Here is a 23,431-nt window from a genome sequence, read left to right on the forward strand (position 1 = left end):
GGGTGGGCGGCTTCCGGCCCCCGGGCACCCCGAAACTTTGAGGGATCACGCCGCGCCCCGCCCCGCCCCGCCCGGGTCGAATTCCAGGCCCAGCCCCGCGCCCGGCGGCCCGGGAATGCGGAAGGGCCGCGGGAATTTGCCGCGGAAGGGGGAGGAGGGCGGGCCGCGGGGCCACGGCTGCCCCGCAGTGGGGGACGCCGCGCCAGATCCGACAGTCGGAGGAAGACAGCTAGCCCCCGGGCTGCGCTCGGCGGCCCGGCCCCTCGGCGCCCACAGCCGGCTCTGCTCCAGCCTGAGCGAGAGCCCCGGCCGCGACCCCTCGTCCCGACTTGGATCCCGCCGCGTCTTCCGGTGCGCCTTCCGGTCCGCCTCTCGAGGCAGGAAGTGCCGGGCTCTGCTGCTGTCCCTCCGCAGCCCAGTGCTCGTAGCCGTCGCCGGTCGCCTCCCGCAGCGTCGGCCGAGTTCTGGTGTCTGGCGGCGGTGAGTGGCCCTCGCCCCCGCGCGCGACACCCCTTGAGGCGCTCCTGTTCTGCCCCGGGCCCCCAGCCTCGCGCCCGCGGCCGGACCCCGCTCTAGGCGGCCGCGGCAGGGCGGGTCGGGGGCTGCGGGACCTGTCTGGTTGAGCGAGGAGGGTCAGCGAGGAAGCCCTGTCCGCGACCGGGAAGCTCCAGGGCGGCCGAAGCCGGGCTGGGGAGACGCCTCGCTGAAAGAGGTGGCCGGGGCTCCGGCAGCGCATTGGCCAGCTCTGCGCCATCGGGGTGGCTCCATACACCTGGTGCCGTGGACCTCCCGGCTGCCAGCCCATGCCCTCGCGGGCCCGGTCTTGGGTTAGGGTGTTGAGACCTAATCTGTGCCGTACACAGGGCTAGGTGCTTTGGGCAGTACAGGAGTCTACTGGTGCGTGGTTCTTGTCTTAGATGCAGTGTCCAAGGAAACTTAGAGAACCGTCATGGGAGTCCATGGGTACTGTAGGCTAAACTGTAACGATTTCCATAGGAGTTATGTGTTTCGCTGTATTTTGCGTCTTGTAAAGATTTCGTTCATTCGTGTTGAATGGAGAAAAAGACAAATGACAGAAATCAAGAAAGGTTTCCTGAAAAAAGAATCGTGACCTCACTGGAGGCCTTGGGTTCAGCCTGGGAGGGAGAACTCAGTATTTCTGGCTGATCTGTGGTAGGAGGTAACAAGACCAAAATCTCTAAAGGTGGGAATTGTGTCGTGTGAAAAGGAGACAGCGGGAAGACCAGCCTGAATGGAGCTATAATGAATAATAATTGGAAATCAGGGTAGGTAGGCAGGTAAGTGAGGCCTTTTTATGGATGTCTTGAAAACTTGACAGAAATGAAACATTACGTAAGAGGCATTAGGGAGTCATTTTGGATTCTTCACTAAGGGAGTAATATGAAGAAAGGGGTGTTCAGAGGATTAGTTTGGCAGCCTTTGTTTAACATGGAATTACGTTGGTCTTTTGGTAAGAAAAGAATCATAGCATTTTAGAGTTCAAAAGAAGCTTATAGATTCTCTTTCATTTTACAGTTGAGGAAACCGAAACCTAGAGAGGTGAGATAATTTGCCCAAGGTCACTTGAGGGGTGCACGCGGTGCTACCCATTTTCTCTGTAAGCGTTAAGTGGGCCCTTCTGGACCTCAGAACTAAGCACACAGCTTTTTGTTTGTTCAGGCTCTGTTGAGTGAAACAGCTTCTGTGATGGTTGACTTGATACTCATTTATGCTTTTTTTTTTTTAAAGATTGGCACCTGAGCTAACAACTGTTGCCAATCTTTTTTTTTCCCCCTGCTTTTTTCCTCCCCAAATCCCCCAGTATACGGTTGTATATTTTAGTTGTGGGTCCTTCTAGTTGTGGCATGTGGGATGCCGCCTCAACGTGGCCTGATGAGCGGTGCCGTGTCCGCGCCCAGGATCCGAACCAGCGAAACCCGGGGCCGCCGAATTGGAGCGCGCGAACTTAACCACTTGGCCATGGGGCCGGCCCCCTTATTTATGCTTTTATGAGACTGAGTTTGGACAAAATGAACTGCAGCTTCTGAAGGACAGATCCCCATGGGAGGGTTCCTCGGGTTAGGAAAGTTAAGAGGACTTAGAGCCCCTAAATGAGGCTGGTTATCCCTCAAAGATTCAAAGACACCATATATCTAGGCATGATTTTCATTGCCAGCAACTTTGGGATCTTCCTTCCTCATTCCACATTTTAGCTATTCAGGGGCATTGCTTATTACTCCCAACTAGCTATCCACATTTTCGTGGTAGAGAATTTCCACTGCCTATATGAAGGATATTAGGGACTAGTGGTATAAGCTTTGCAACTAGACTTCCTGAGTAGAGATCCTGGTTCTAAGCTCTACCATTTTCTAGCTGTGTGGCTGCGGGCAAATTGTTTATTCTCTTTGCCGTAATTTTCTCATCTGAGAAAGGGAGATAATAACAGTACCTATATCATAAGTTGTGTTAAATATGTTAAATATATGAAGTGCTTAAACCAGTGCCTAGTGCATATTTAACACTCAGTTATTGGCTGTTATTAGTATTCTTTCTTCCATGGAACAAGGGGTGGCTGTCATTTTGTTAAGGATCTCTTAAGGAAGAGTCCAGTGGAGTTGATACTAAACCATGGGTAGAGTATAAAGAAAAGCCTTATTTTGGGAGTCAGATCTAGGACCTACCTTATAATGAACATGTGTATATGTAATTGTGTTTGTGATAGGAAGGAAGCATATGTATGTATTCACTTAACTTGTATTTATTGAGCACCTGCTGTGTGTAAAGCACTCTACTAGACCCTGCAATCCAAGGTAGAAAGGCTAAATGACATAAAAATGTATATGTAAATGGCATGGCAATGGAATGAATACTACTTGGCAGTAAAAAAGAATGAAAAACTCAACAAGATGGATGAATCTCAAAAACATTATATTGAGTGAAAGAAGTCAGGCACATAGAGTGTACACTGTATAATTCCATTTGTAAGAAGTTCAAAGACAAAACTAATCTATGATGATAGAAATCTAAGCAGTGGTTGCCTATGGGAAAGGATGATTGACTTGTAGGGAACTTTCTGGAGTGATGTTAACATTCATAACTTGATTGAGTTGGTGGTTACATGGGTGTACACATGTACAAATACTCGTTTTTAAGATCTGTACGTTTCACCGTATATAAATTTCACTGCAATAAGGGAAAATGATATAGGAGTTCAAAGGATGGAAAGTTTACTGCCAACTGGGATCATCAAACCCACAATGAAGAAATGACAGCGTTATAGTCTATGTGGTACATGTTAAAATACATATAATCAGGGAAAGTTAAACTGGTGGTGAGAAAAGCTGTAAAAATTGAGTTGGCTCTGTAAAAGAAATAATAGATATAATTTATGGAACTGATTATATATTTGCCTAAATATGCAACATTAAAACAATGATATGTCATTAAGTATATGAGGTTAATTTTGTGGAGTATTTTAACTTGATTATATACTCAGTTCTCTTTATGATTGTTGTTTTCAGACTGTTGCTCATGTATCCAGTCATTTGATCCTCCCAATTAGCACAAACATTAGTCTTGACTGTGGTAATGACCATGGGAATCCATGAGAAATATCTAAAGATTCCGATAAACCTTGGAGAAGATGAGAATTGAATCAGAAATGACCTTGGGTTTTAGCTCAAGAACTGCGCTCTGCTATTTTGTGTTCCTCACTCTCAGGCCTCACCTTGTGCCTCTACGCACAAATCAGCCTTGCTAAAGGAGACCTAAGCATCCTGCCTCTGACATCTCTACTACCGTTCTACTGTAGCTTGGCTAAAACTTGAACTCTTTATCATCCCTTTGCTCACAAAACCAGCTCTTCCTCCCTCCCCACTTACCTCACTTTTGAGTGGTAACATTATGCTGCTAGTTTTTCAGCCAGTACTTAAGAAAAGCACAGTCATTCAAGGACAGAGCTTTGAAGGAAACTCTTAATTAGGAAGCCAAAAGAACTAGCAAATCAGCATGGGAATCAGCCAGAAGAATAGGATAGTGGTGATGGGAATATTGAGGATCGGGTGAGTGCTGCAGTTTAAAAAGGAGCCCTCAGATCTTGGAGAGAGACTAAATAGAAGGAATTAAAATTTTCTAACCAGGAATAGAAAATTCCCTATCCACTGCACATTTGACTGTGGCCCCTTCAAGCTTTTTAAAATTCTGTGGCTATAATTCTGAAATAAATGTATTGCCCTATTTTAATATTAAAGAGGCCAAGGAAACACAGCGGCTTTATTAGTTTTCTCTTGCTATATAACAATTATCCCCCAAACTTAGCACCTTAAAAAAAAACGGTGGACAGTTTCTGAGGGTCAGGAGTTCCAGGATAGCTTAGCTGGGTGGTTCTGGCTGAGGTCTCATGAGTTTGCAGTCAAGAGTTGGCCAGGTTTGCAATCATTTGAAGGAAGATCAACCTCCAAGATGGCTGACCCATAGGGCTAGCAAGTTGGTGCTAGCTTTTGGCAAGAAGCCTCACTTACCTGCCACATGGACTTCTCCATAGGGCTGTGTAGGTAGTGCCCTCGTGACCTGGTGCTGGCTTCCCCCAGATTGAGTGATCTGAGAGAGAGCAAGGCAGAAGCTGCAGTTTCTGTTATGACAAAGTCACACACCATCATTGTTGCAATATCCTATTCGTTATGAAGAGTAGAAAATTATGCCACCCCGAAATACGCCACTTTGGCATAAAGATTATTTTGAGCTGAAGACAATTGAGAAGAAGCAGACTCGAGCAAAGCTCTCTGCCTCCCCCTATTTGCCTAAAAGTAGGACATAAATTTATAAAGGTGTCCTTCCTCTCATCTCTACCAAGAAGGACAAAGGTTGCTCTCTGGAAACAACTTTAGACTCTTACCAATGGAGAAGGTGCTGACTTAAATCTACATAACAAGCCTTACCCTTGTTTACTGTGTTTTTCCTGGTAACCTTCCGTAACGAGCCTCTCCCCTTTACACACACCTGTCTTCTTTTGGCTTCAGGTGAAGATGATATTTAAGCTGGAGTTCTAAGCTACCGCTGAGAGTGGGCTTTTCCCTGGGTATCTCCCAGGTGTACATGAGGTATACATGTTAATAAACTTCGGTTCGTTTTTCTCTTGTTAATCTGTCTGTTTTACAAAGATATCAGCGAAGAACTCAGAAGGGTGGAAGGAAAATTATTTGACCTCCCCTGTGGTTTCACAGGTCAACCCTTTTCACTGTTGCAAGGACTGCACAAGGGCATGAGAAGTGTTGAAGGCCGTCTTGGAGCCTGGCTACCACCATAGCTAGGGAACAAGCTCAGATGCTCTCGGGGGCCAGGCAGTTACATAAACGAACGCCAGCTGTGACAGGAAGATGCTGGGAGTAGGGGGATTGCTCCCTGAGTATTCATCATCTACAGGAATTTGGGAATGCTGCTCAAGTAATTCCTTATCATAACAGTTTTTCAAGATGTTTGAAATTTGTTTTTATTAAAATAAAATATTCAGTTTTTTTAAATGTTGGCAAACGAATTCACTTATTTAAAGAAGCATTTAAAAGGTCATCCCTGGGGGGACTAGACAAACCTCCCTGCAGGTGCATTTCGTTTGGTGGCTGCAAGTTTGTGACTTCTGATCTACCTAACTCTTTTATTTTATAGATGAGGAACACGAGGCCCAGGAAAACTAAAATGACCAAAGGTTGTACAGCTTGTAAATGACAGACCTGAAATTAGAATACAGGTCTCCAGCATCTCCATCAAACTATAGTGACCAGATTTTAAAAACTAAAGAGAACTAAATGCATAAACAGCCAATGCCTTCTCTTTTTTTTGAGGAAGATTAGCCCTGAGCTGACTGCTGCCAATCCTCCTCTTTTTCGCTGAGGAAGACTGGCCCTGAGCTAACATCCATGCTCATCTTCCTCTACATTATATGTGGGACGCCTACCACAGCATGGCGTGCCCAGCAGTGCCATGTCCGCACCCGGGATCTGAACCCGAGAACCCCAGGCTACCAAAGTGGAACGTGCGCACTTAACCGCTACGCCACCGGGCTGGCCCCCAGCCAATGTCTTCTAAGTGGTTCTCAGCCTTTCCTGTACATTGGAATCACCTGGTGTATTTTTAAATACAGGTTCCTGGGCCCCACCCATAGACATTCAGTTCAGTTAGACTGGACTAGGATCTAGGCCATCAGTTTTTTTAAACTTCCAAGGTGGTTCTAATGTGCAGCCAAGACTGAAACTGGAAGGTTGACTGTTGTGAGAGCCATATTTACTTGCTGTATGGTGACAGCAATTGCCTGACTTAAGACACTTAAAGGGCGGCTGGTCCTGTGGCATAGTGGTTAAGTTCACACACTCTGCCTCCATGGCCAGGGGTTCGCGGGTTCGGATCCTGGGCGCAGACCTACACACAACTCATCAAGCTATGCTCTGGTGGTATCCCATGTAGAGGAATTAGAAGGACTTATAACTAGGATATACAACAACGTACTGGGGCCTTGGAGAGAAAGAAAAAAGAAAAGAGGAAGATTGGCAACAGGTGTTAGCTCAGGGCCAAGCTTCCTCAACAGAAAAACAAAAAAAGATACTTAGAGGAAGAAACGTCAAAGGAATGTTGAGGAAGTCACAGGTAGCTGACAGAATATGCTCCATGAGCATCTTTCCCAGGCTTCCAATGAAGCCATATAGGCTAGATGAAGTTCACAAGCAATTTCTGCTTATTAATGATTATGGTGCCCATGCTTTGATTTGCATATCAGTATTACAGGTGATTTTGCAAACAGATTATTATCTAAATATGTTGATACCACAACCACCTATAATACCAGTAATCCTACATCCATGCCCTTCTTGTAACCTCTGTGAACACTGCAATAACCTTAGTTCACTCTGTATTAGAAATTTACAAAAATAAGAAAGTAAAAATTTTGAAGAAGAATGAAGTTTTTACTGCTGTTGAGGGTTATTCATTACGTTATGTGCTATGTTCTGTATGGATATCTTCTTTATCTATAGTTTAAAGGTAGAGTTTGGTGGTGGTTTTTCCTTTAACATTTATAGGTTAAACATTAATTTGACAGTCAGAAGTAAAGGTTTCGAGCCTTTACCTCTCATGTCAAACCAAGACCATGACTAATAGGAAATATTACCACTTGCTTAAACCCAAAGCAGGGCTGCTACATTGCACAGTTCCAGGGAGTGCCATTCGTATTTTATTCTCTTCTCATGTCACTATGCAGTTCTCTTCTGTACATTGGCTTCCCCAGCGTAGTTGGAATTTATGTGAAAACTCATTTGGTCTAGGATTTCAATTTAGAGGAAAGTACTGCTCAGAAATCAGTGTTGGATTCCATTGGTAGCATTGAAAGTTTTAAAAAAGTTCTGTGGTAAGCTCAAAATAGAAGAACATTTAATATAAAGTAGAAAATATATAGATAGAAATAACCTTTAACAAATGGAATTTGAATCCTGGCTCTGCCACTTGGGCAAGTTATTTAATATCTTTGATCTTTAGTTTCTTCGTTTGTAAAGCAGGCCTGTTAAATTTAATACACATAATGCACATAATGTGGCTAGCGCATGAATCACTCAGTAAATGGTAGTAGCCATAAGTTGAGTAGACCTTTAATTCTCTCTCTGGGCCTAGGCATTTGGGGCTGGAAAGTACACAAGGTAAGGAAGTGCATGATGCCTTGGGCACATAAGCACTGTGGTGTTGCTGGAGGAAAAGTCCAAAGCAGGGAACGGCTAGAGAAGACTCTTGAAAGGTCACTGCAGAGTCAGAAAGGAGAACTTTGTGTGCCATGCTAAGAACCTGTGCTGTGTCCTATAGGCAGTGGAGAACCAAAGAAGGTTTTTAAGAAGGGAATAAGGTCATGTTCATGTTTCAGACCCCTCTGGCTGGAATGTAAAGGGTAGTTTAGAGGGGACCAAGAAGCAAGGAGAGTGCATAGTTGGCCGTAGAGATGTTCTACACAGAGCTAATGAGGGCCCAGCTTAGGGTGGTGGCAGAGGGGTGAGGAAGATGAGCAGTCTGAGAAATATTGAAAAGGCAGGCTTGATTCCTCAGGGAGAGGGATGAGTCGGGGATGAGTCCTAGGTTTCTGGCTTGGTGAGTGGGTAAATGATGGTGCTGTTAACTGAGAAAAAACAGAAAGATGAGAAAGTTTAGGAGGGGGAAGATAATGAATTCAGTTTTCAACACATTGATTATGAGTGTCTGTGGGATATCCAGATGGGTGCCTTTCACGGGATATTTGAGCCTGCAGTTCAAGGGAAAGGTCAGGCGTGGAGATACAGACTTGGGAGTCGTAGGTGTTGTCAGAACAGTGAGAGTGGATGAGATCAGCCAAAGAAAGCAAAGAGTAGAAAGAAACTTAATAAGCCACGGACTGCAGGAATACTGGGAAACATGAATATTTAAGTGAGTGGAGGAGATAAAAGCCTGACAAGAAAATGGAGGAGGACCAGTCATAGAAATAAGAGAACTGAGAGAGAGTAATTGGTGTCACCAAGTCGTATACGGTATTTTATATAAACCAGTCTTTCCTAAAGAAACCTTTAGGAGTCTCCCTCATTAGAGTGTAAGGTCTTCAAGGTCGGGAGCTGTGCGTGTTCTTTCTGTTTGGGACTGTTATTTTTACTGTTCACCAAGTCCTATAGTTGTGGAGGCTCTGAAGAAAAGAGGGATAAGATGATGTCAGATATAGCAGAGTGTGCCAAGGAGATTTAGACTGCATTTGGCAATTTGAAAGCAGTTGCAGTAGAGAAAAGAAAGCCAGATTGTGGTGGGTTGAAAGTGAGTGGGAAGTGAGAAAGTGGAGAAAGCCGAGATATTTGTCTCAGAAGGTAAGGAGAAAGAGGATGGTAGTTTCTTTTGGAGCCAGAGTTCTCTTCAGATTGATTACTCTGATACAACTTTGCCTTACATTTCAGCTGGTATTTTATTATCAGCTGATAGTTTATTTCATGTGTGTATGTGTGTAGTTTTTATAGGTACCATATACATATGCATTGTTTTTAAATGAAGTACAGAGGGAAAAAATTAACTTTTTTTCAAAAGAAATTATGGTTTTATTACATTGAGCCTGTATCTGCTCTGTAACATATTTTGATTAGAGCCAGTTAGTGAATTGCAGTTAATTATCGTCCACCAGCCTTCCTCCCCTGTTCCCTTCACTTGCGAGGTCAGACTTGTCTCACCATCTAATTGCTTTTCTAGCCTTTCTGGGCTCTCTCCCCATTCTCTCTTACAGGCATTTCCGCTAATAAAAATCCTTGCGTGTTTAAACCCATCTTAGTATCAGCTTCTTGGAGAACTCCAACTAAGCTCCAAAAGTGTTTAAATATGATATACTTTTGGGTTAGCCATAGGGTTAGCATGATACAATTGACTGATCATTTTTTTAAAAATATTTACTCTTTGGGAGGTTTTTCTAAATGATTGTGTTAAAACATAATTTGCTGATACTGAGAGTTAGAACTAATTCTTGCCTTCATATTTACTGTCTTTTATACCTATTGTATCTTGAAGAAATGAACTCATAGAATTTTTAGCATGAGAAAGAATTTTAATCCAACAGTTTTGGAATGTGAAAAAGAATTAAAGCATAGTCAAGTGCCTTGCTAGTGGATTACATTCTGTCTCTGATTTAACCTTCAATATAACTAAGGTCAAATAACAAGCTAGCTTACAGGAAGGAGAAGAAAATTCACAGTTTTTCAGGACAAGTATCTGGGGATGGGAACGAGTTGGAATGTTAGAGTAAGGGCTCTATGGTTGGTGTGCTGCAAAACTACATCACTAAGCCGAACTTTAAAACACCCAATGGGGTATTTTTTAGGTTGAAGAAAGGGAAGTCAGCAATGTAAATTAAAAGTGTAAGACTGGAAGTCCTAGAGACTAGGTCCAGAATTCCCTTGTTCAACTACTGCCCCAGCTGGTCATCTGCTTTCACACTACAGGACTGCAGAGTTAGAGAACAGTCCCCAAGACCACCCGCATTTCTGACATCAGTTGCAAATTTAGGTTCCAAGATGACCCACAGGTTCAATAATTCGCTAGGACTCACAGAACTCACTGAAAGCCGTTATGCCCATGGTTATGGTTTATTGGAGTAAAAGGATTCAAATTAAAATCAGCCAAGGGAAGAGATGCATGGTGCAGAGTCCAGGAGGATTCCGCCTGCATAACTTCCAGTTGTCCTCTCCCATGGACAATATTGACTCCTCCTGGTTCCAAGGTGTGACAGTATGCATGGAGTATTGCCAACTAGGGAAGCTCACTTGATCCTTGATATCCATAGTTTTTATTGGGGCTCTGTCACGTAGATACTGTCCACTGCTCCATGGCTGACCTCAGTCTCCAGCCCCTCTAGAGGTCAAGCTGATAACAGATGACCCAAAGCGCCCATGACAAATCACATCGTTAGACTATCTGGTGTGACCCAAGACTCCATATATCAGGCAGAACATTCCAAGGAATTACGCATTACCTCCTAGGAGCAGAGGACAAAGGCCAGACCTCTCTTTGGACAAGGTTAAATTCTTTACTACACAGGAGCTGTTGATTTTTTTTTTTTTAACCAAGGTAGTACCTATCTCATAGGGCCAATGAAGATTGAATAAGACACTGGATAAAAAAATTACTCTGGTGTCCACAGGTTTTCTGAGGTTATACATAGCTAGGAATGGCAGAGCTGAGATTCAAACTCAGGACTTTCTAACTCCAAAGCTGACATATTTTTATGTTGTATTGATTTGGATTATTTAAAACTGCAAATTAAAAATGGAATAAAGAGTGTCCATTCTATTTGACATTTAAGTTATTGGTGACTTTCAGTAGAGTTGGAGGCTACCACCAAAGCCGTATTACAGAGAATTGAAGAGCGATTGGGAAGATGAGAAAATGGAGACAGTTGAGTATTTGACTGCTATTCTGAAAGTTTTGTCAAGGGAAAGGGGAAATGAGGATGTAGCTAAAAGGGTTGCAAGATTAAAGAGTAGATTTTGATGATTTTTTTAAAGATGAGAGTCTTTTGAACATATACAGTGACTATCCTAGTCTCTTCGTATATGTTATCTCATTTAGTTCTCACTTGCATTGAAGTAGATATTGTGTTTTGCTGTAAAAGGATTGAGTGAACTTCCCTGTTTTTCCAACTGTGTTTTGAAAAAACGGAGGCTCAAAGAGGTTAGGCAATATTGGTAGTAAAATGGAGGTAAAAAGAGTACCTACTGCATAGGATTGTTGTGAGGATTAAATGGGACGATTCTTACAAAAGCAAGGTGTCAGATTGGGAGCCTTCTCTTTAGGGGAGCCCCATGCCTTCATAACAGTGCTTGGCACATGGTAAGCACTCAGTTAATGCTAGCTATTGTTACATATTTTAAAATTAATGCCCACTTAACAAAAATGGATTTCATGAAATTTGGGGGGAAGCTACATCAATAATTTCTATTCTGTTTCTTACTTTTTTTTCAAAACTGCTTTTTTTCTAGCCATTTAATTATCACATTGGAAAGAAAGTTTACCTATACATTTATTCCTATCCAAATGAAGTAGCAGTTCTACATGAAGATATTTTTACTTACTAACTTTAGGTGTTAGGAGTTCTTTTTTTGCTTTATGTTTTATGCCTTCTTTTTTGCTTTATGTTATTTACTTTTTAACTCTAGAGTTAAACAGCCACCATGTCGAGCAAAAAGGCAAAGACGAAGACCAAGAAGCGCCCCCAGCGCGCAACATCCAACGTGTTCGCCATGTTTGACCAGTCACAGATTCAGGAGTTCAAAGAGGCCTTCAACATGATTGATCAGAACAGAGATGGTTTCATCGACAAGGAAGATTTGCATGATATGCTTGCTTCTCTAGGTAATCTTTTATATTTTGAATATCCCTGCTTCCCCAAAATAGTAATTCAGTGTTATATGAATTATGTTTTGTGTGATGTACAAATACTCCTCTACTTGTCTCAAAAGCCTATTGAGAGATGTCTGAGTGGGAAGTGCCATATGGGGATGGGCCACTCATAATAGGACAAGCCTGCAGGGGTGGGGACCTGGCAGGTACTTGGCCAGGCAGGCTTCCATTCCTCTTAGCTAAAATCTACTGGGAGAATAGCCAACGGATGGCTTGGTGGCAAGATGGGAGAATTTCAAACAAAAACTGTAGCTAATAATATAGTGTAGTTAGTAATAAAGGCTGAGGGCAAGTTATAGACAAGAAGTGACAATAATAAGTGATAATGATTATCTCAGAGGAGGAAGGTCAGTGCTATTGGAAAAGGGAACACAGGGAAGGGGACTTGCATAATTTTATTTATAATTTTTTTTATAATTAAAGAAAATGTAAAGATTTAAAGCAAACATAAACTGCCCTTTGTTATTTTGCTTATATGGGTATTAATTTGTTATTCCTTGTATGATTTTGTTGTTGTTACCTGTTTTGGTCGTAAAAAGAAGGAAGAGAGGGAAAGTCGTCCCTGGTCTCCCGGATCAGCACGGATTTTACAGTTGGGAAGAAAGGAGTAGCAAGCCTAGGAGTTCTGGATAGGCCAGAGTGACTGGGCGGGGAAGTGGGTGTGGCCTACAGTTAGGCTCTGCAGTCTGGAGTGGGTTTCTTTGTATTTTTTTTAAAGATTGACCCCTGAGTTAACATCTGTTGCCAATCTTAGTTTTTCTTCTTCTTCTTCTTCTCCCCAAAGCCCCCCAGTACATAGTTGTAGATTCTAGTTGTGAGTGCCTCTGGTTGTACTATGTGGGACGCCGCCTCAGCATGGCCTGATGAGCTGAGCAGTACCATCTCCGCACCCAGGATCCAAACTGGCGAAACCCTGGGCCACCAAAGCAGAGCTCGGGAACTTAACTACTCGGCCCCAGGCCGGCCCCTGGAGTGTTGTTGTGCTTGACTATTAGCCAGAAATGGCACTTCAAAGGCCAGAGGGCAATGAGAGAAGTCGTTATTGTTTTCTTTTAGTAACCACAACATGATTTTGTTCCTCTATCTTATTTTTATTTTTTCTCCTAATATTATTTTGAAATAGTTTAAGCCCACAAAAAGTTAAAAGAACAGTGTAATGAACATGCATACATTCTTTACCTGGATTCACCAATTGTTAACATTTTGCAACATTTCCTTTATTTGGAGTGAGAGTAGAATCAAGATACTGATCTAATTTGTTGACTTGCAGGTGGGTTGTATTCGCAGTGTTTTTCACACCCAGAGTAGCTAACTAAGTGTACTCTTTTGGACAGGTCACTACTAAAGAAGACCACTGAGGAAAATTGAGGGACTTGGTTGTGTTACAAAGATTGAACACTCAAGCCTATACCCTACTCATAGTAGATGCTCAGTTTTTGTTGGATGAATGAGGGATGGTAGAGTAAGAGGCTCACTTTGGGGCCTTCCATTTTGGGGAACCCTATGCCGTTAAAGAAATGTATTTACCTGGGCTGGCCTGGTGGCCCAGCGGTTAAGTTTGCGCATTCCGCTTTGGCAGGCCATGGTTTGCTGGTTCGGAGCCCAGGTGTGGACCTACACACTGCTTGTCAAGCCATGCTGTGGCAGGTGTCCCACATATAAAGTAGAGGAAGATGGGCACAGATGTTAGCTCAGGGCCAGTCTTCTTCAGCAAAAAGAGGAGGATTGGTGGTGGATGTTAGCTCAGGGCTAATCTTCCTCAGAAAAAAAAGAGACGTATTTACCTTTCAAATCAACAAATTATATTAGATGCCTTGAATGGGTCCATTTCGGTGCTTAGCCTAAACCAATTCATTTTAAATTGTTCTGTTTTTTTTGTACCTTGTTCTCTTGACACCTTTGGGTTACACTTTTCCCAAAAAAAAATTGCTGCAAGAGAGTTGTTTTAAATCCAAACATAGAAAAGTAGATCTTTTTAGCTACTTTCACTTATTCAGTGAATCTTGAGATTAATTTTATGCTAATTTTTGTATTGGTATGTTGAATAGGTGTAACAAGTGAGGACTGTGATGCAGTTAGACAGACGCCAACTTGGCATTTAAATTTCACCCAATTCCCAGGGTTAAAACTTATATGTGAGCCAGAATTCTAGATTTGCCTATCATTGCCCTTAGTTGGATATAATATTGAGATATTTCCTTAGGTGTGATTATCTAACTTACAGATGTTCTTTTCATGGAGAATCATACAAACTTAATGTTAGAAGGAACCTTTCAGATACCAAATTTAACCAGTCTGTTTTACAAATGAAAAAAAATTAAAGCCTAGATACCTGCCACCTTCTCCCAGGTCACATAGCCAGTGGCAGAACTGGAATTCAAACCTGCTATTCCAGACCCTTTGTTCAGTGCTGTCTTTCCTGTACCATGGGGACCTCACAGATGCCTGGACAAAGAGGAGCCCTTTGTTATTCCCACTGTCTGGCCATTCCAGGGGAATTTCTCCCAGATTCAAGGGAAGGGGAGTTCCCTCACCACTGTTGGAACCTAGATCAAGATTTCTCATTGTGAACAATACTACGCAAGACTGCAGTTCAGCAACACAAGTAAACAGCATGTGTGGATGCCTGGCAACCGAATAGTAATATATAATATTGTTCAAAATGAGCTCCCAATTCTAAACCAGCCTAATAGTTCTAGCTTAAATGAGCACCTTAAAAATAAAAGTTTTGAAGCTTATAATTCATGAGCAACTGTACTACAGTTGGAAATATGGATATTTATATTTTTTAAATAACTGGTGTTGAAATATACGTTGGGCCTTCAATGTTATCAAAATTCAAGATGTAATAATTTGTCATTGCCTGGTTCATAGTTTCGGGTATTTGTTTTGTTTTTAATGAAAAATAGTGAAGGAAAAGTTGCAGAAAGTATCAGTGAATGAACATTCAACCTAAGCACAGCGTGCATTTTTATAGTGATATATCAAAGATTTTTTACGCTGTCAGAAATTGTAAATTTTAAAAATGTTCTTCATGCAAGTTAATTGAAAAATTAGTTTCCAGTGATGATGATGTAACTTTAAAAATATGTTAGGAAGCACAACAATAACAAAATATTTACTTATTGAAATTAGTTCTTTGTCCTTAAATGTTAAAATGTAAAACCTTATAGGGAAGAATCCAACTGATGCATACCTCGATGCCATGATGAATGAGGCCCCAGGGCCCATAAATTTCACCATGTTCCTCACGATGTTTGGTGAGAAGTTAAATGGCACAGATCCGGAAGATGTCATCAGAAATGCTTTTGCTTGCTTTGATGAAGAAGCAACTGGTGAGTGCTCTTTATTTATGCCCAGCCTCATTGCAGACTATATGAAACACTTCTTAAGAAATGAAAAAGATTAGTAAAAAACAAATTTTTAAAAAATGAATAAAGGGAAACTGTCATTTACAATAGGATGGTATGACCAAGAATGGCTGGGTCACAGGTATATAGGTCATAAAGGTACAGTTTGTCGTGTTAATCTTTAAATTTGGTTCTGAGCTTCCTGAAAGCCAAAGGGAGAATTATCTGTTAAATGGTATCTTAAACAATGAAAACCACTCCTTCAAGAGACTTTAAATCTCACCAAAAAATTTAGTTAACTAACTTATTACAAGTAAAATCTTAGTTTTGCTTTTTTCCTCATTTTAAAATGTGTAAAGCCTGGCTATTCACTTTTCTTACTCTTCTCCTTTTCCCCTTTTCTTCTCCATTGACCCTCTCCTCAGCCACCCACATCACCTCCTCAGATATACCTTGTACCACCCTTCCTGCTTCCTCATCTCTACCTGTCAGAACTGCAGTGCCCTTCCTACGCTTTTGCTCTTGGCAGCACTGCCCTTTTTTCTGGGCCACTGCCTGTTTTTTCTTTTGTATCTCTGAAGTACAAGGTTTTGTTTCTCTCCCCTAGAAACCACTTGCTTCAAATTAATTTTGTAAGCATGTAATCTATTAACTGAGCTTTTAAAATGATTTCAACTAATATTAATGAATGCTACAAGTAATAGAAAAACATAATGATATAGTTACATATTGCCTTAGTTAGTTCACTGATTTGTTTTGTTCATATAAATGTGGATACTCTGAAATAGTTTGTAAGATTGACTTCCTTTAGAAATGAACATTAAAGTGCCAGGAAGTATTCATGACTCCTTTCTGCTGCCTTCCAGGCACCATTCAGGAGGATTACCTGAGAGAGCTGCTGACAACAATGGGAGATCGGTTTACAGACGAGGAAGTGGATGAGCTGTACAGAGAAGCGCCTATTGACAAGAAGGGAAATTTCAATTACATTGAGTTCACGCGCATCCTTAAACATGGAGCAAAAGACAAAGATGACTGAAAGAACTTTAGCTAAAACCTTGCATTTACTTAATCTTGCTCTGTGTTATTTCCCAGACACTCTTCCCCACCCTTATAGACCTGTTGCATGCATCTTAGTTTCACAGCTTTGCCTCTTTTTTTTCATGTATTTATTCTAGACCTTTCTGCCACGTAGCACTTGTATAATCAGACTGCAAATGGGGATGAGGTTGTAAATTGTGTTGAAAAAGAGATTGCGAATAAAAATCAACAAATGTGAAAGCCCAGGAAAATATATCCGGTATTTCTGGTTTTGCTGGATTTTTACATTTTTATATAATAAAAATGCTATTTTGAAATAAAGATTATGCTGACTCAAATGGAATATAATGGAAAGTGAAACAAGTAAGTGGTAGTTTGGGAGTAGTCCTTTTTTTTCAGATTTTCAACTTCATATAATTCAGATTTTATGGTAAAACTTATTTTTCACATATATGGGACAGTGTTCTTCAGAACTTTTAAGTACAAATTAGTTATGCAGTAAAAACTAATTATGGCTTTTGTTTTTTCATACTTCTAGTAAGTCAGATGTTTAAACTATTGAATGATAAATATAAAGTGTATCTGAGAAAACATTCAACATATTATTGATCTCAAAGTCTAAGAGGGTGAGGCAGAATTCTGAAGAATAGTTATTATTGAACGTTTGCTGTGGGTAAAGCATTGTACTAGAGGATTTTCATTGAATCTTCCCAACAACCATGTAAGATAGATTTTTACTAGCCCTGTATTTCAAGTGGAGGAGCTGAGCTCTGAGTAGCTGAGTGATGGATTAGAGTCACTATTAGGAATTGAGAGCTGGGATTCCAGCCTAGAGCGCCTAACTCCAGAACTTAGAGTGCTGGAACCACTGTGCTGTCTCTATGAAAAGCCCCAAATGCCTAAAAGTTAAGACATTTCCATTGCATTCTAACATAATTTTGTAGTCATTATTGAAATTTAAAATAATTTTAGGGAAATTAATTATGTGAACGGAATTTCAGAAAATTCTATCCAGGTGAAAAATAGAAGACAAAAGATTACAAGCAATATAATGTTTGAAGGCAGTTCATGTGAGTAGACTGCAGGAAAGGATTGAAAAACATATAGACAAGGCTGCCATGAATTCGTTTAGAATCCTCAAGGCCAAGCAGGATGATAAGTAGAAGAGAAAAACCTAAAGTAAAATCCATTAAAAAAAATGTTTACCAAGGTTGTTCAATACTTATTCCTTCTCTTAAAAGTGTTGCATTGGTATTTTGTGTGCTTAAAATCAATGCATTTATATCTTATTTAGTATTTGTGCTTTGGAGCTTGGCGTGGTAGGCAAATCCTGGTCACTTGCTATCACTTAGTTTTTCTGGGCTTCCGTTTTATCATCTTTAAAATGAGGGAGCACTTAGTTCCACTCTCGTGGTCCAGTAAGTGCTCCGCAGTGCCTAAGAGCTTTGACATTATCCCTAGTCCACATGGCCCGTGAGGTGAGTCGGGCACGTAGTCCTGCTTGCTTTTATGAGAGCCGAAGTTTAGAAAAGCGAAAGCCCCTGTCCAAGTCCCTCAAGGACAAGGGTCCACACCTGGCTCCCTTTTCCACTTCCAACCTGAAAGTCACCATGCAGTGTCAAAACCAGGTGGGAATCACTGAGACTGTATGTTTAAGGAAAAGGGAAAACATACTGGGATAATCTTCATCATCATTAAACCAATATTTGTCAATCCCCTGTTATATGCCAGGCACTGTTGTTAAGTGTTGGGAAAAATGGGCAGGACAGAAAAAGCTGCCCTCTTGGGGCTCACATTCTCTAGTGAGAGAGATCAATAAACCATATTAAATAAGTACTGTGGGACACAACTGAGCAAGTGTGGCTGAGGGCCTCTGAGATGTAACGTTAAGCTGAGATCTGAATGACAAGAAGGAAGTCCCCAAGTGACGATGAGGGTAAGGCCTTCCACTCAAAGGGGATGGCTGGAAGGAGCACAGGGAGAGCACAAGAGAAGGACATAAGGATGGTATTTGCTGTGTAGTCTAAGTGCAGAATCACAGGGCTTTGGGTAGAGAAGAGAAGTGAGTCATGTTTTTGAAAACTCAACCTTGCTGCTTTGTACAGAACGGAGAGGCAAAAGGACAGGCAAGAAGGCTTCCAGCTGGGAGGCTGTGGCTGTTGTCCAGGCAAGACATGAGGGCACCTTGGACTCGAGAAATGGGCAAGGAGGTAGCTTTAAAATGCCTCTCCTTGTCCTACCTGTTTGCTGCGCTCCAACTCTGCCTTGTTGCCATCTCTCTGGCACCATTTTACCTGCATTTATTATATTGCTCTGCTTAAAGCCAGATTTGAAAGATCAGGAGGGAAGAAGATTTCAAGATTAAAAACAAGGAAAATTTAGTTGTTTCTTGAGTGCCTTGTATTGACCTGACATATCCCATTCTGTTTCATCTGAGTATAGAGTTGTGGAATCCATTACCAAACGGCACCTAGGCTAGGACTTGTTCCTCTCTGGTGTCCAATAAATATTCCTGATGACAATGAAAACTCTCTCTTGTCTATTTAATTTTTTCTTTTTTTGAGAACTAGATAGTGATGATTGCTTAAGTTGACAAACTGGTCCCTTGGCCATCGCCATGAGAATGTGTGTGTGTGATCATGTAGTTAAAACTGTACTGAATATTTACTATGTACTAAGCATGTTACATACTGCCCTTCGAGGTAGGTATTTTCATTATCCCTGTTCTATAGATGAAGCACTGAGGAGTAGACAAGTGACTTCCCAGGTTACACAACTGGTAAGCAATAGGGCTGTGATTTGAGTCCAGAAAGTCTAGCTCTGGAACCTGCCCTCCCAGGAAAATAATTATTAGAAATAATACCACTAGTTTCTTACCATCATAGAGTAGATTTAAAAGCCTTCATTATTGCATTTGATCCTCAAAACTCTGGGAGGTGGATAAGGTAGATATCGTTATCCCATGTTACAGGTGAGAATAGTGAGTTACAGAAGTTACCTGACTTCCTCAACTTTGTGTGAGTAGACAGTGTCTGAGCCAGGACTAGCAACTATAAGCTTTTTGAATATGATAGGGTGCATCTCATTAAACCTATAATTTCCTAATTAAATAATTAATACCTATAGCCTGACCAAAATTCTAATTTATAAATTTGTGTATGCTATATATCATATATATGAAAGCATTAATAGTTATGAAAATGAAATGATATTTAATAATACATTTAATGAATCATCTTTCCTGATGAAATAATTGCATAAAAATAAGCTTTTAAATTCAGTCATATATATATATGAATAAATAATAAATTTTCTTGATTCTAAATTTGCTTTTTTAACATTTTAATGTTTTTGAAAACAGGATGTCTTATAATCAATGTATATGTTTAGTATTGTTTATCCTGAAAAGTAATTGTATCAATGTTGCATCTCAAAATTGATATGTCTTAAAAGATAAGAAACACAGTCTTTGAAACATGAACATATCAACTACTGAAAAGTCTGGTGTAATAGGCCCCGTAAATATGTCCTCTGGGAAATGTGAATGAGGATGTGAAAGTTTATCACATAATGAAATTTTGAGAAGAGGTTTCTTGGACAGAAGAATGGTGAAGATCACAGATTGTACACGTCACACTCTGTACTTAATCTCTTAGGTGAATCTTTTTTATTAACAGAACAGGAGATGTTGTCATATGCAATTTGAGAGACAATAACTAGAAGTGTCACTAGATGGCACTCTTATTCTTAGTACTGTAGTAACTATTCCCTAATGAACCTGAGTGATAAAGCATGAATATGAGTATGTAGAGAACATTAGTTCCTGTAACGCTGTAACTTTGTCAGAATTGTTTCTTAAGGGGAAATAATTGATGACAAAATGTATTACAGTGAAATTCATACTATTTCACGAACCCCTAAATGCAGATAGCAATCTCTAGACTCCTTTTTACACTGCTGTTTTCATTCATTCATTCAATCAATTATTCATTCACTTACAAGTATTTATTGAGTTTCTGGAAAGTGCCAGGATCTCAGCGATGCTCTGGTTATTTTCACACTGAAGTAATGACTTAAAAGTTAAGTGCTTAGGTTGAAAGGAAGAACATGGGCTTTGGGCTTGTCAGACCTGATTCCTCCATTTACAGACTGGGTCATCTTGTGCAAGTCATTGTTATTATTATGACTTCTATTTTAGAGATGAGAAGACTAAGGCACAGAGCCAGTGGTCATGTCTGAAAAGACTTCGTAAAATCATGCTGTATATGTGAATATCTTTACTACCTCAAGAATGTTGAGAGCTGTTTCTATTAGCAGTTACATGCACTATATGCCACACAATCCAGACTTATTAAAATCAGCCCCAACACAAGTGACTGTGGGACAGCTTCCTAAAGCAGCTGTCCCTGCCTCTACCTAGCTCTTGGAAACACCATCAGGATCAAAAGTGAGGTAGGTAGACCTGAAGTGTTTTGGCAGAAGGATACTAGAAGTACGTCATGGGGTGTGTATGAGTGGGCGTGTTTAAATATAAAAAACTGTTTCAACATATCTTGCAGGAAGCCAACCTAATCTTTTACCATTCCCATGTCTACAGCAGCTGAGTTTGCTCCAACGGGTAACAAACTTCCTTTTAGACACTCATTCTGAATGAGCATGATGACGAGGCATATTTCCTTTTATAGATGTTGCTAACTAGCACAGCAAAAATAAATCTGTAAATTATTCTGTAAATAAATTATTCACGTCTTGTAATAATCTGAGTGTAAACTGACAATGGCTCATTTAGGAGTTTGTGCTCATGTACTTTTCTCCAGTTATCTTTTTACATGTGACCTCTTTATTCAGTTATTGTTTATTGAAGTAGACATTATGCCCGAGTGTTGCGGGTGATATGAAGATTCTGATCTTACTCTCTAGAAGTGTTATACTGCCTGGCACTTTGGAGGCACGTAACAAAGTTTAGTCCTCTCCTTTTACCAGAATCCCAAACACAGCTGTGCTTTGTAGCTGTGCTGGAGCTACAGCTGATGTCTTAACAGCTCACGGAAGAGGTCAAAGACGGTTTTTAAAAAATACTTGCTCAGGAGGCTGGCCCCATGGCCAAGTGGTTAAGTTCGCATGCTCCGCTTCGGTGGCCCAGGGTTTCGCTGGTGCGGATCCTGGGCACGGACATGACACCGTTCATCAGGTCACGCTGAGGCAGCGTCCTGCATGCCACAACTAGAAGGACCCACAACTAAAATATACAACTATGTACTGGGGGGACCTGGGGAGAAAAAGCAGAAAAAAAAAAATGCTTGCTCAGACAATAATGCTTGTTTTCTCAGCACTACCATCGTTTGCCTTCATATCAGCCAATTACATAGCTAAGAACTCAAGCAAACACGAGAAAAAGAAAAATCTTGAATTTAAAAGCTATGTTGAGAATATTCAATATTTCTTGCTTATTTTAGAGACAGTTAAAGAAATTCAGTATATTGTCTGTTAGGTTCCTAGCAGATTATAAACAGTTGAGACCAGGGACCACTTGCTGAAAGGTATCTTGAGACAGAAACTCCCACTTCTCAGATTAGACAACTAAGGCCCTAGTCTCTCCAGTCTCCCTCGAGGTATCCAGCCCAGGGTGGCAGAACTAGCCTCCCACCCCAGGCTCTTTCTGGCCTCCACGTCCTCCTCCTCCTCACCCAGTTTATCAGGCTTTTCCCCTTTGTTTTGAAACTGCCCGTGAGTTCAGCACCCTTCCTCCCTCCTTTCCCCACACAGTGGTTTTACACCTTTGAGGCACAAACCTTGAATGTAAATACAGAGACAAGAATCTGTCAACAGAGAAGCAAACAGAGAACAATGCCTACATTCATGGAATAAACAGAGCACTCTCAGAAAACAATCATAATGGCAAATCTTAATCAGTGAGTCTGAGAAACTCTTCCCAAGAAAAAAAGATTTGTGTGTCAGCCTCTCTCCTTACCCCCATTCCAGGTCTTAGTTCCCAGCTCTAAGAGAACCAGGAAGATTTTGCAGCACACGCCTTCTTGAACTATACCACATTCATATCACTGTTTGTCCTGCATTTGTTTGTTGAGTCTGGCTATTTCTTTTCCTGTTAAAAGACAAAAAGAATCTGCAGTCCCAACCTCTTCACATAACATCAACCCAACTAGAGGAGGAAGCTCCCTTTGTTTAATGGGCTTGTCATGCAGAGAGGGCAATCCACGAATAGTAGTTGACTGGCTGATCTGAAGCAAATCCATTGTGACCTCCTCAGGGAATGGATGAAGGCAAACCCTCGGCCAGTCCAAGATGATCACATTGGAAAGATGCACAAATCAAGTCTGGCCCTTCAAGCTAGAAGGATTGGCTGAGAGCTGAGAATAAAGTGAAACGGAAGGTAAATGGGTACAACCAAATTTTTCCAAAGAGGAAACAGCCAAGGTCATTTTAAAGAGATGAAAAATAAGCATGTCTACTCCCTCCACAATCATGGAGATTGAAAATGTTAGCATTCTTGCTTATCTTTTCTTTTGGTGTACATCCATCTTTGTATGCATATGGTTTTTGTTGTGATTTTTGGCTTTTTTACCACCTGTGTTCCAGATGTCTGTCACCTTCACCGCTTTGCTCCTTTGCTTGAATATTTCAAAACAGACCTCAATTTTGAAACTCTTCTGGGGCACATTTTTCTTTTATTTGAAGAGAGGTGTTTGATTTAGAAAATACAAAGATGTTGCTCTACTTTCTTTGCATCTGGGCTAAACTGGAGGTAGTCAGCAAAATGGGTTACCTGCTGACTGGGGGATGAGATGCTAACCAACGAGCAGACTGACCGCAGCCACAGTGCAGGCCATGGGGGAGTGGTGGCCAGGGTGGTGCAGGCAGAGGCCAAGTGCGTTTCCCCAAGTGCTTTATTGTGTCATACAGGAATGACAAGAGGATATGGAAATCTGTGGCCTCAGTTTAAAATGGAATTCAGATAGAGTTCATACCATATTGAAAAATCTATTCACGTAGAATGTGTGTGTTCAACACATGTGAGTGCACACATGTGTATTCATGCAGACATAAATGCATCAAACATCTCCGGAAAGACCTACAAGAAGTTGGTTGCTATT

At 41.1% G+C, this 23,431-nt stretch overlaps 1 protein-coding gene across 1 annotated transcript; it reads left to right on the forward strand.

Annotated features, from left to right (window-relative positions):
- On the forward strand, positions 1-18,847 carry LOC103559953 (myosin regulatory light chain 12B). The gene is made up of 4 exons (XM_008533793.2): positions 1-480; positions 11,685-11,880; positions 15,102-15,263; positions 16,145-18,847. The coding sequence occupies exons 2-4, from the start codon at positions 11,700-11,702 to the stop codon at positions 16,315-16,317; spliced, it is 516 nt and encodes a 171-aa protein (XP_008532015.1). The 5' UTR covers positions 1-480; positions 11,685-11,699; the 3' UTR covers positions 16,318-18,847.
- Positions 18,848-23,431: the final 4,584 nt, after the last annotated feature.

This window comes from Equus przewalskii, chromosome 7, assembly GCF_037783145.1.
Source record: "Equus przewalskii isolate Varuska chromosome 7, EquPr2, whole genome shotgun sequence".
Classification (NCBI taxonomy): Eukaryota; Metazoa; Chordata; class Mammalia; order Perissodactyla; family Equidae; genus Equus; species Equus przewalskii.

Excerpts from the sequence above, each read along its gene's own strand:
- LOC103559953 (XM_008533793.2), top strand. The coding sequence starts at position 11,700 with ATGTCGAGCAAAAAGGCAAAGACGAAGACCAAGAAGCGCCCCCAGCGC. Across the intron at positions 11,881-15,101 it reads TGATATGCTTGCTTCTCTAG|GGAAGAATCCAACTGATGCA; the intron begins GTAATCTTTTAT and ends AAAACCTTATAG. Across the intron at positions 15,264-16,144 it reads CTTTGATGAAGAAGCAACTG|GCACCATTCAGGAGGATTAC; the intron begins GTGAGTGCTCTT and ends GCTGCCTTCCAG.